This window comes from Argentina silus (assembly GCF_951799395.1).
Source record: "Argentina silus genome assembly, chromosome: X".
Taxonomy (NCBI): domain Eukaryota; kingdom Metazoa; phylum Chordata; class Actinopteri; order Argentiniformes; family Argentinidae; genus Argentina; species Argentina silus.
The window spans coordinates 26,310,123-26,321,749 of record NC_139653.1 but is presented as its reverse complement, the minus strand read 5'-3'; the positions used below and the strand labels follow the sequence as shown (position 1 = coordinate 26,321,749).

At 42.7% G+C, this 11,627-nt stretch overlaps 1 protein-coding gene across 1 annotated transcript in view; it reads right to left on the bottom strand.

The window, feature by feature from the left end:
* Positions 1-3,000: 3,000 nt before the first annotated feature.
* pde2a (phosphodiesterase 2A) overlaps positions 3,001-11,627 on the bottom strand; it is a gene marked incomplete at both ends in the record, with an annotated part of 142,989 nt that continues 134,362 nt past the window's right edge. The window contains 14 exons of the mRNA XM_083695164.1: positions 3,001-3,235; positions 3,344-3,450; positions 3,651-3,689; positions 4,271-4,383; positions 5,736-5,835; positions 6,012-6,086; positions 6,350-6,397; positions 6,564-6,651; positions 8,889-9,011; positions 9,192-9,262; positions 9,347-9,469; positions 9,637-9,714; positions 10,093-10,205; positions 10,404-10,578. Of these exons, the coding sequence (XP_083551290.1) occupies positions 3,001-3,235; positions 3,344-3,450; positions 3,651-3,689; positions 4,271-4,383; positions 5,736-5,835; positions 6,012-6,086; positions 6,350-6,397; positions 6,564-6,651; positions 8,889-9,011; positions 9,192-9,262; positions 9,347-9,469; positions 9,637-9,714; positions 10,093-10,205; positions 10,404-10,578 (1,488 nt within the window). The remainder of the gene's footprint in view (positions 3,236-3,343; positions 3,451-3,650; positions 3,690-4,270; positions 4,384-5,735; positions 5,836-6,011; positions 6,087-6,349; positions 6,398-6,563; positions 6,652-8,888; positions 9,012-9,191; positions 9,263-9,346; positions 9,470-9,636; positions 9,715-10,092; positions 10,206-10,403; positions 10,579-11,627) is intronic.

Sequence of the window (11,627 nt, the reverse complement as noted above, 5' to 3'; positions counted from 1 at the left end):
ATATCATATGTATATGTATCATTGTTTTTTTCCCCTCTGTCCAGCTGTCCAGGTTTGGGGTTCCTCAAAAACATGATGAAAAAGAGAACAGGATGTTTCAATACAACACTGCAAATACACCAAAGAATTTAAATACCCCTCATTGAAATAATGACATAGAATCAAACAACACTTTTTAAACTGATATTTACAGCATTTATATTTCCCACTTTGAAGGGGGAGCTATTCTGTCCCCTACATTGAGAGCCCCATCCCCGAGAAGACAAATGGCTGTGAGTTTTAACCATATGTTAACGTGTGTCAAGGACGACATGGGAGACCTGTGGCCATGGACCTAACCCGAGTAACTCAAAGGATATATTGCTGTCCTTCTCCTTAAATATAATTTCCAACAATAGGGCGTGAGATACAATACAATGGCAAAGGAATTGACAAATGGCAAAGAGTGATTTCTTCAGGATGTCCGCCAGGCATGCTCATTCAACTGTAAATAGGTAGAGAGGGGGGCATTGACCACCATTCACACTTGGAAGATCAAATGATCACTGTCTTTGTCTAAATCTGTCTACAACTTTGAACGATTACGTCACAGGTAATCATCACAATGACATCACAGGTTAGAATCCTGTAATTTGATGGATATGGGGATTGACACATTAAGCCCTCACTCACTAACGCAAACACATTAAGATAAATGAACACAGGGACAGAAACCTCAACGGGAAAACTGTCCTAAGTAATAATTTAACAACAGGCTGTATTTACATAAGAATCTATGCATCATGACACAGGCAGATGCTTCATATTGCACATGAAGGCCAATCTGAAATTGGGAACAAATAAAAAGGGGGACACAGGAGGTTAATCTGTGAGGTCAAGGGTCAGAGATTCGTGAGGGAAAGGCCCTCCACACTGAACCTGAATGCAGAAACTCTGTAGAAAAGAAAACAGTCAGTGAAGCCAGAGAAACACAGTCATCCGAGGGGCAATTACCATACAAATATATTTACCTATATGCCCCAGTCAATCCCTTAACAAATATATTTTCCTAGCAATAAGCCCCTTTCCCCTGACACATATATTCACCATTATGCCCAGTAATCTAACTATGATATTTACCCCTAAGCCACCATCTTATAACACATAAACAAATACATATTTTCATTCATGCTCAGACAAATACAAATATATACTCACACATACAGTATGTCCTCAATCTTTCCGTATTTCAGCCCTGTAAGTTTATGCCTGTTCTTTCAGTAGGAAATAAAACACTAAAAAGAAGTCTAAAACATGAAACTGCCATAGTCCTCACTTGGTCTCCCTTCTCTAGCTTTGGGTCAGCCTTGTTTTGAGGATGAGGTATTGCGTCTGGCTTCACAGAGCATTTGTCCTATGGTTGAGCATTGCACTGATTGCTAAACACTTAACTGCTTATAGAATGGGGTGAGACCTTCTGCCAAATCAGTAAGCATGCAGTGTCAACAACAACTGAGACTCAATAGGTTCAATTAGAAAAGGTTATTCCAACCAGAGAGAAGTCAGGTTAAGCACAGCTCCTTCATTACATATTGTGTAAGTAGTCGTGCCAACTACTTCAAAAGATGGTACAGCCAGGCAAGAGGGTAGGCTGATCCTAGAAGTGTTGCTAATGCGAAGTCCTGCATCAAATAGTTGAATCAGTTGACCACCACTCTGTCACTGTGTCTCTTAACCAACACACTGTCCTCCCAATACACTGAACATACTGTATGATCTACGTCTTTATTTCTATGCTCATACATTAAAAGCTCTGAGAAAGGCAGCATAGATGCAGGATAAGGCAGATCTGTATGGCACACACTAAAAGTCTCTACTCTGTCACACACTAATATACACACATACATTTACACAGATGAGCTTACACTTGATAATTTAAAGGGCTTTAGTTGCTCTATATGTAAATGTATTTCAAAGGGATAAGATCTACAGTGAGAAAGCGAAAGAGAAAAGGGGAATAGAAGAGGATGTTGCTCTTGTTAGGGGGGTGTGGGTTGTGAGGGGTGTAGCGAGGGTCACTGTAGTCTCTCTCCCTGATCACTCTTGGGTGGTGTGTGTGTGTGTGTGTGTGTGTGTGTGTGTGTGTGTGTGTGTGTGTGTGTGTGTGTTGTGTGTGTGTGTGTGTGTGTGTGTGTGTGTGTGTGTGTGTGTGTGTGTGTGTGTGTGTGTGTGTGTGTATAAAGGGGATTATCAGGGTTATCTAGGGGAAGAGGTTTTAGTGGCACTGATCATTGATTGTCAAACTGACCCCCCACCCCAAAAATATTAGTGAAACTACTCACATAAAACTGAAAAAACATGTTCTATTTCCCCTATACAACTGCCTGGAGATTGTATGGCCATGGTTCGAATATACTTTTTAAGAAAACAACATTTTGAATTTTGATATAAAAAAGTGACTGTCATACAACACCTTTTAATAATGGGAAATCAAATGCTGATTGAGATAAAGCAAAAATACATGAGGTGTACATACAGCATGCATAAGCATTCATGTGAGTGACACATTAGCTGTTTGGTGTGTGTGTGTGTGTGTGTGTGTGTGTGTGTGTGTGTGTGTGTGTGTGTGTGTGTGTGTGTGTGTGTATTGGTGGTGGGATAGATACTGACCATTCTGATGAAAGAACTAAGTAGAATATGAATAGAGACTCAGTATGAAAATAATGATTTCCAGTGTTCTGTTGAAAAGACAAAGTCACCGCTATTCTCTGCTCCTTGGACAGAAGACAAAGCAACATGTAGCATCTACAAGAATCAACATGTCTGAATCATCTTGTCTGAATCCACTCATATGAATCACTAGTCTGATTCGTTCTTCCTGTGGTCACTCTGTCTGCTCAGCCTCAGTGATTGACAGTTGTCAGTCCCGTCCTCTCCGTCTGAGGTCGTTAAAAGGGAATTCTCTCTTCAGGCTCCGATTGGCCCAGAGATACCACTAGCTCCTTTCATTAGTCTCTATGGTCACTGGCCCCTCCCTCCATCTCCATCATCAAGGCAACCATTGAGACAATGGTCATCGCCCCCCAGTGCACCCTGGGATTGTAGAAGCTCATACTCCTGGTCCAAGAAGTCCAGGCTGTTGTTGCTAGGCAACCCTCGGATGGTGAACTTGTGGGAGACTTTGGTCCACTGCTCCCGATTGGCTGCTACTCGCTCGTACAGCTCTTTTGCCCCTGGAAGCAGCTCTGACAGCAGCCTATCAGGGCAGGGGGTGAGGAGGCCGGAGAGGGGTATCGGTTAAAGGCATCTGTTGTCTGTTATACCGGCAATGAAGGTTGGGGTTAGATACAAAGTTGGTGCTTACTTGTATATGGGCATGGCGATGTGTTCCATGAAGCTGATCTGCAATTCTGGTATGTAGGCCTTCTCTCTGTCCATCATCTCACTGGGCCTGTTCCCCATCGCCTTCTCCTACACACACGCATGCATGCACGCACACCCACACGCCATATAGACATATAACCGTCAGACACATAATCATCAAAAAATAGATGAAAGGTCCTTCACCAGACCTCATGAAGATCAGGTACAGGTCAGGAGCACACACACGTACACACACCATTTCTTCATCAGAAAAACACACTTAGAAGCATACGTGTAGAAGCACATACCAGATCGCCTTGTGAGAAGAACTCTTTGTAAATCAGCTCCTGGTGACAGGGAGAGAGAGAGAGAGAGAGAGAGAGAGAGAGAGATGAGGGTAGGGTTAGTGTTTAAGGTTAGGATATATAGTAGAATAGGGTATAGAGTTTCAGGACTGAGGGTTACTGTAGCTTCTGGGGTTTGAGTGTTTATCATCTGGCTTTAGGGTTAGGGCAGTGGTCCCTAACTGTGGGACAGGGCGTGTAGGCTCAGCCCCAAAACATCTGATTATACTAATCAACTAATCATCAAGCTCTTGCTGTGTTAGTGCCTGTTTGGATCTAAAAACTAAACAACCTGATTTCCAGGGCCGGGAATGGAAAACACTGGGTAACAGTCCTCAGTTGATCTTTGCTTTTACTGTTTGAACTTCCATGGCTGTAATACTTGTATTAACCTCCTTTGTTTTTATTTTCTCTCTTTGTTTTGTTTTTATTATTCCTATCAAGTGCATTGCAATGTGTCAAATATGAAATGTGCTACTGCTACAGTATATAAATAAAGTTTGATTTGATGTGTAACAGGTTTAGGGTTGTGTATGAATGTGAGGGTCTGAAGTCAGTGGTAAGGGGTTAGGGACAGGCCTCACAGCGATCTTGCGGGTGGTCTTCCAGCCCTTGGTCTGGTCAGATAGGTCACATGATGTCATCAACAGGCACAGCAACAGAGAGCGGTGGGTCTGATTCTTCGGGTTATAGCCAACTAACACACACACACACACACACACACACACACACACACACACACACACACACACACACACACACACACACACACACACACACACACACACACACACACACACACAGAGACTATTATATTCAGCTCATATACAGAGAGGCTATTTTCACACTGGCAGTTCCACCCCAGGGCAAGATTGTCACCCCGGGTTAACTGAACACTGCTGTGGACCAAGACTGACAATCTTCACCCTGGGTGAAATGCATATTAGATGGCATTAGAGATGCCAGCTCAGACCATCTCATTTTGTGCATTGTTCATTCATTCACTTCATTCAGGCATTAGAAAACTGCTGGTCGGAAGGTTAAAGCCAATTAAATTACCAAGTTTGCATAAGCTAAACCTAGCTGCTCCGTGGCTGCTATGCAAACAGGTTCTAAAACAGAGAATGAAACGTTGGAGGGAAGCTTTTAATGAACAGTGGTGTAAAAAGTACCCGAAAGTCATAGATACCCTGCTAAAAAATTACTTGAGTAAAACTGAAAGTCATCCATTCAAATTTGAGAAAAAGTACAAAAGTATCTGGTTTTAAATGTACTTGTAAGTGCAAACAGACTAATTGTAAGTGCAGACAGACTTTTTTTTTTTTTTTTGCCATTTCTGAAAGGTGACACAAAGTGAAAGGTTACAGCTTGGCAATATGGCCTAAATATCATATTATTCATATCATAGTGTTTTCTATTTTTTTTCTTTTCTTTTTACAGTATTTTGTTTCTTAACAATAAACATTCTAAATATGTTTTATGAGCATAGGTCACCTTAAAACATTACCGCGAAAGGTACCCCTAAGCCTATATACAATTATTTGAGCTGCCATTGTAAATATAACAGTCATACATGCACAATGCACTAGGCCTACCTGTCTGTCACACAATAGCCATGACGTCTATTCAGAGTAGAATATGGCATGGGAAGGAAAGTTATATTCTTCTGTCCTGGATAGTAGCCTATATTTTCCTATCCTGTCCCAATACCACGACAAACTTAAGACTCTTGTCCCTACGAAAATGTCTCACTTTATTCTGTAATCGCATTGTTATAGCGCCTATAACATGTCACGTCAATTCTCCGCTATTTTGTGTTAAATTCATGTCAAAGTTATGAATTAAACTGTTGGCCGCACAAAATCTGTAAGTAACAAGGGTGTCATTGAAATATTTATTGGATAAAAGTACACATTTTCTTGTGAAAATGTACTGGAGTAAAAGTAAAAGTTGGCAGATTTTCAAAACTCAAGTAAAGTATAGATACCCCTAAAAAACATTGAAGTTCAGTAACCAAGGAACCCAGTTGGGGCTCACAAGAGCACCTACCGTCAGCCATTCTCTGTAGGTCCTTAAAGATGCGGAGGTGGTGAGCCAGGTCAGTGGCCAGGATGATATCCCTCATCAGATCCAACATCCTCTGGTAGTCCTAGAACACACACACACACACACACACACACACACACACACACACACACACACACACACACACAGACAAACACCGAACGACAGACAAGTGTGAATGGGGTTAGAAAGATGTATTATCTATGTTTATCTCTCAGAGACAGACAGACAGACAGAAAGGGGTTAGAGAGAGAAACTCACTTTCCTGGAGAACTTGTCAAAGATGTTGCAGCCGTGGGTATTTAGAATAGCAATGGCCTGGGCAAAGTGATGTCTCTGTTGGAACACACACACACACACACACACACACACACACACACACACACACACACACACACACACACACACACACACACACACACACACACACACATACACACACACACACAAACAATTAATTTTCAGGTTTGGTTTTTGGCCACTAGGTGTCAGCCCAGGTTTACAGGGCAGGACCAGAAATAACCTAACATTGCTGCTGTGCTTGAGTGTGTGTGTCTGTGTGTGTCTGTGTGTGTCTGTGTGTGTGTCTTTACAGGTACCTCCATCACAGAGCCTTCTGAGCTGTAGAGTGCCGCCAATACAGACTGCTGTAGATAGGAACAAACAGACATCCAATGAGACCTTTTGAGCTCACTTACTGTCCCTCTGTGTGTGTGTGTGTGTGTGTGTGTGTGTGTGTGTGTGTGTGTGTGTGTGTGTGTGTGTGTGTGTGTGTGTGTGTGTGTGTGCGTGCGTGAGTATGATGGTTCTTACCGAGTCCACCTGGAAAGAGTTGTTAGTCCCACGGTGGTCCAGGTCATGGCACATACAAGAGACAAAGAGAGCAAAGATCTCTATTTCTCTACAGAGAGGCAGAGAGAGGGAGGGAGGGAGGGAGAGAGAGAGAGAGAGAGAGAGAGAGAGAGAGAGAGAGAGAGAGAGAGAGAGACACACACACACAGACAGTGGTTGAATATCCAATTCAATCAATATTTATTTTTTTACCTCATATTCATTATAGATGAATAAAAACAAAAAAACCCTAACCCTAAAAAAAATTGATATGATCAGGTATGACCCTTGAAATCCACGCACTCACACACGCACACCACACCACACCACACCACACCACACACACACTCACACACGCACACGCACACCACACCACACCACACCACACCACACCACACCACACCACACCACACCACACCACACACACACTCACACACGCACACCACACCACACCACACTACACACACACTCACACACGCACACGCACACCACACCACACCACACCACACGGTCTGTACGTGTAGGTCTTCCTGGCGCAAAATTCTGGAGAGAGAGAGATAGAGAGAAAGAAATGGAAATTAAATTCTTAAAAAATGAAGGAGAAGCAGTGAGAGTGCGAGAGAGAGCTGGCTTTTTTGTAATATTACTTTTGTTGCATTTTTTGGTTCTTCTTAGTTTAGCTTTCACTTACTTAACTAATGCAGCTAATTTAGCCTACTCAACAACCTGACTCAGTGAGGAATGCTAAGCTTGCGGTTTTATTAATTTAGTTTGACAGGGTGTAATGTCAGTGCAACGTCTTGCTGTTTCTGTGATTGTAAACATTAATTGGAATTGTAGGTTATGTGCGTTAGTTCTCACTTTCTTAACTATTGGTGTATGTTGTGTAGCGGTTATTGGAGGTTTTTGTGCCTGGTTTTACAGACAGTTGTTGTGTACTGAAGTTCCCAGGCGAAGGGAAAAGGTGAGAGAAGAAGAGGGCTGAATTATACAACAAACTCTTATATTTCTATATATCTACAAGTTTTGAACGTACATATTTTTTCAACAGAGCAGTGCAACCATGACTTTTAAATATATTTAAAAAATACATCACTACACACTATTTAATAGAACTTGAATGAATTCTGATAGTTAAAGCTGTAAAAGTGTGAAAAGTGTGTGTGAAGTTGCTGCAGATTTGTCGGCTGCACATCCATGATGCGAATCTCCCGTTCCACCACATCCCAAAGGTGCTCTATTGGATTGAGATCCGGTGACTGTGGAGGCCATTGGAGTACAGTGAACTCATTGTCATGTTCAAGATGATGTGAGCTTTGTGACATGGCGTGTTATCCTGCTGGAAGTAGCCATCAGAAGATGGGTACACTGTGGTCATAAAGGTTAGGGTTAGGGTTAGGACATGGACATGGTCAGCAACAATACTCAGGTAGGCTGTGGCGTTTAAACGATGCTCAATTGGTACTAAGGGGCCCAAAGTGTGCCAAGAAAATATCCCCCACACCATTACACCACCACCACCAGCCTGAACCGTTGATACAAGGCAGGATGGATCCAAGCTTTCATGTTGTTTACTCCAAATTCTGACCCTACCATCTGAATGTCACAGCAGAAATCGAGACTCATCAGACCAGGCTACGTTTTTCCAATCTTCTATTGTCCAATTTTGGTGAGCCTGTGCGAATTGTAGCCTCAATTTCCTGTTCTTAGCTGAAAGGAGTGGCAACCGGTGTGGTCTTCTGCTGCTGTAGCCCATCTGCTTCAATGTTCAACGTGGTGTGCATTCAGAGATGGTCTTCTGCATACCTTGGTTGTTACGAGTGGTTATTTGAGTTACTGTTGCCTTTCTATCATCTCGAACCAGTCTGGCCATTCTCCTCTGACCTCTGGCATCAACAAGGCATTTTTGCCCAGAGAACTGCCACTCACTGGATATTTTCTCTTTTTCTGACCATTCTCTGTAAACCCTAGAGATGGTTGTGCGTGAAAATCCCAGTAGATCAGCAGTTTCTGAAATACTCAGACCAGTCCGTCTGGCACCAACAACCATGCCACGTTCAAAGTCACTTAAATCACCTTTCTTCCACATTCTGATGCTCGGTTTGAACTTCAGCAGGTCGTCTTGACCATGTTTACATGCCTGAATGCATTGAGTTGCTGCCATGTGATTGGCTGATTAGATATTTGCGTTAATGAGCAGTTGAACAAGTGTACCTAATAAAGTGGCCCGGTGAGTGTATATCGTGTAGGGCTTAGGGGTGTAGGGTATAGGCTGTAGGGTATGGGTACAAGGGTATATTAACTTACTCGAGGTAGTTAGCAAGGCCCAGGTTTTTGTAGAGCAGGTAACAGAAGTGGGAGACTGAGAAGGCGTGCATCCAGTTGTGATATGGAGGATCCCTGTACCCCTTCTTCACCATAAGACAGAACCTGCAACCATGACAACCACAGCATCACCATAACAACCACCCCATCACCATTATATCCACATCATCACCACACAGCATCACCACCAACCGACGTATCTTACAGCACCACACACACACACACACACACACACACACACACACACACACACACACACACACACACACACAGAATCAGTGGTACCTGGCCAGAGTGTGCTGGTCAATCTTGTAGGTGTTGATGAAGCCCATGTCTTCAAACATGCTAAGAATACCCTGCAGACACAGTTGTAAGAGGTAAGACACACAGACACACACACACACACACTCTCTCTCTCTCTCTCTCTCTCTCTCTCTCACCATAGGTGTGGTGTCATCAGGTAGGGAACGGGGTGTGTATGTGAATTCAGCAAAGCTGGGATGTATCTCATTCACAGGCTCAACCCCAATGACCAGCAGATTAGTGACCTCCTCCTCTGATACCTACAGGACATACAAATTAATGCAGCAGTGTGTGTGTGTATGTGTGTGTGTGTGTGTGTGTGTGTGTGTGTGTGTGTGTGTGTGTGTGTGTGTGTGTGTGTGTGTGTGTGTGTGTGTGTGTGTGTGTGTGTGTGCGCATGCGCTCATTCGTGCATGTGGGATTTTACCTTCATGTGGTACATCATCATCTCGTTTGCCAGGTGGGATCTGAACTGAGCCTCATGGACCTTCTTATACAGCAGAGACTAAACACAGAGCAGAGATAAATCATACCTCGGTAACTACCACACAACAACAATACAGCATGGTCCTCAACTTCATCTGAACTCCTCTCTACATTTCCTGTGTAATGCTATTCATGGCAGCAAATAAATCAATGTGTATTGGCTTGTCCAACCACACTGTGCACTTCTGGATTATGATTCTATCATCATTCTAATCTTTGTTAAGTGTTATGTGAAATACGTCCTGTTTTTATCCATCTGTGTGTTTGTTATGCTGTTACATGACAGTAATGTTGTTGTTGTCTTCCTGTTACATCCGTCTGTCGGGACCTGTGGAGCTGAAGAGATGCAAAGCACCTAACTGTGACAGGTAACACAGTGAAGGTGAATGGAACTCACATGAGCAATGCTGATGCCACAGTAGATGGAGAATGCGGTTGCCAGGTCCTCATCGAAGCGGTTAAACCACGGCCCGTTAGTCTTATTGACCAACTCTGCCACCCCAATTACCTCTGAGAGAGAGGAGGGGGCAGGGGCAGGAGGAGTGAATTATTTGGTGCAAGCAGGTTTTACTCTGGAACCCTACCTGTAGTGTAGTAGTACATGTAATATCCATGCAATATTGTAGTATTGTATGGTTTAGTATTGTGAACAATTGTAGTATTGTACTATTAATGTAGTGAGAGTAGTATTATGTGTAATATGCTTACCGTTGTTCTCGTCTTTGATGGGGAAGCAGAGGATGTTGCGCGTTCTGAAGCCCGTACTGTCATCCACCCCTCGGTAGAACAGAGGGTGGGAGTATGCATCCTTAATGTTTAGGATCTGACCCGTCGTCGCTACGTGACCCGCTATCCCCTGGTCTGCAGGGATACGGAACTCATTCTACTCACACACACAGACACACACACAAAGACATATACATAAGTGCACAAACACACACCAAAACCATCTTTATCTCATGTGGCGGTACATATGATTATTTTTTATCTATGATTATACTGTATGTTTGTATGTGCAATATATGTACTACTTGATACTCTATGTCTCAATGAAACTAACCTCGTCCCCAGGCTATTGTGCACAACGCATATAAGCCTGGAATAACAACAACTCAAAACCACAAGCACTGGTGAAATGCTGTGGGAGATGATTGATGCAAGGTTTGACTTGTCGGTCCTCCGGACCTTTTGCGCATTTGGGCGGAAATGTCTGGGAACGAGACTATAATGAGACTAACCTGGATGAGTAAAGGTAAATACAACATTCTGTTTTTTCTTCATCATCACACGCATGAATCTCAAAGACAGAAATTTCAGATGTGTGTTCTACAGGGATGGAATTTAAGGATTTTTCGGCACTACTATCCGGTCAGAACTTCTACCTGCCAAAATCATACACATATTGTGTACATGCAGTGGCAGAAAAAAACATCCTGTCAAGTGTGTGTCATGAGCGAGTGAAACTCTGAATGCTATATTCGTAAGCTGTTACTATGGAGTTAGATAGCTCAGGGTCAGCTCTAACATTTTGGTGCCCTAGGCGAGATTAGGATTTGGTGCCCCCCCCCCCGCCACCACCACATTACCCCACCAGTACTGCCTCATCACCACCCACTCATTCTACAGTAAAAAATATGGACAACAAACATCAGACACCACAATGGTTTCAAGACAAAAATATTTATTTTTATTTTTATAAATTAAAATTACTTCTCAAACAAACAAATCACGTATCAATGAATGAATAAATTGAATTGCTCTGTACAAATAAACTTTATTTAATTTGACTAAGACCCTCATTTAATTAGTAACAAGGCGTAACTGTAACATTCAAAAATATGATAATAATAATTATAATAGTAATAATGACAACATAGCAGTGTATTATCAATTGCACAGAGACCACAAATAATTGGCTGAACTTACATGCTT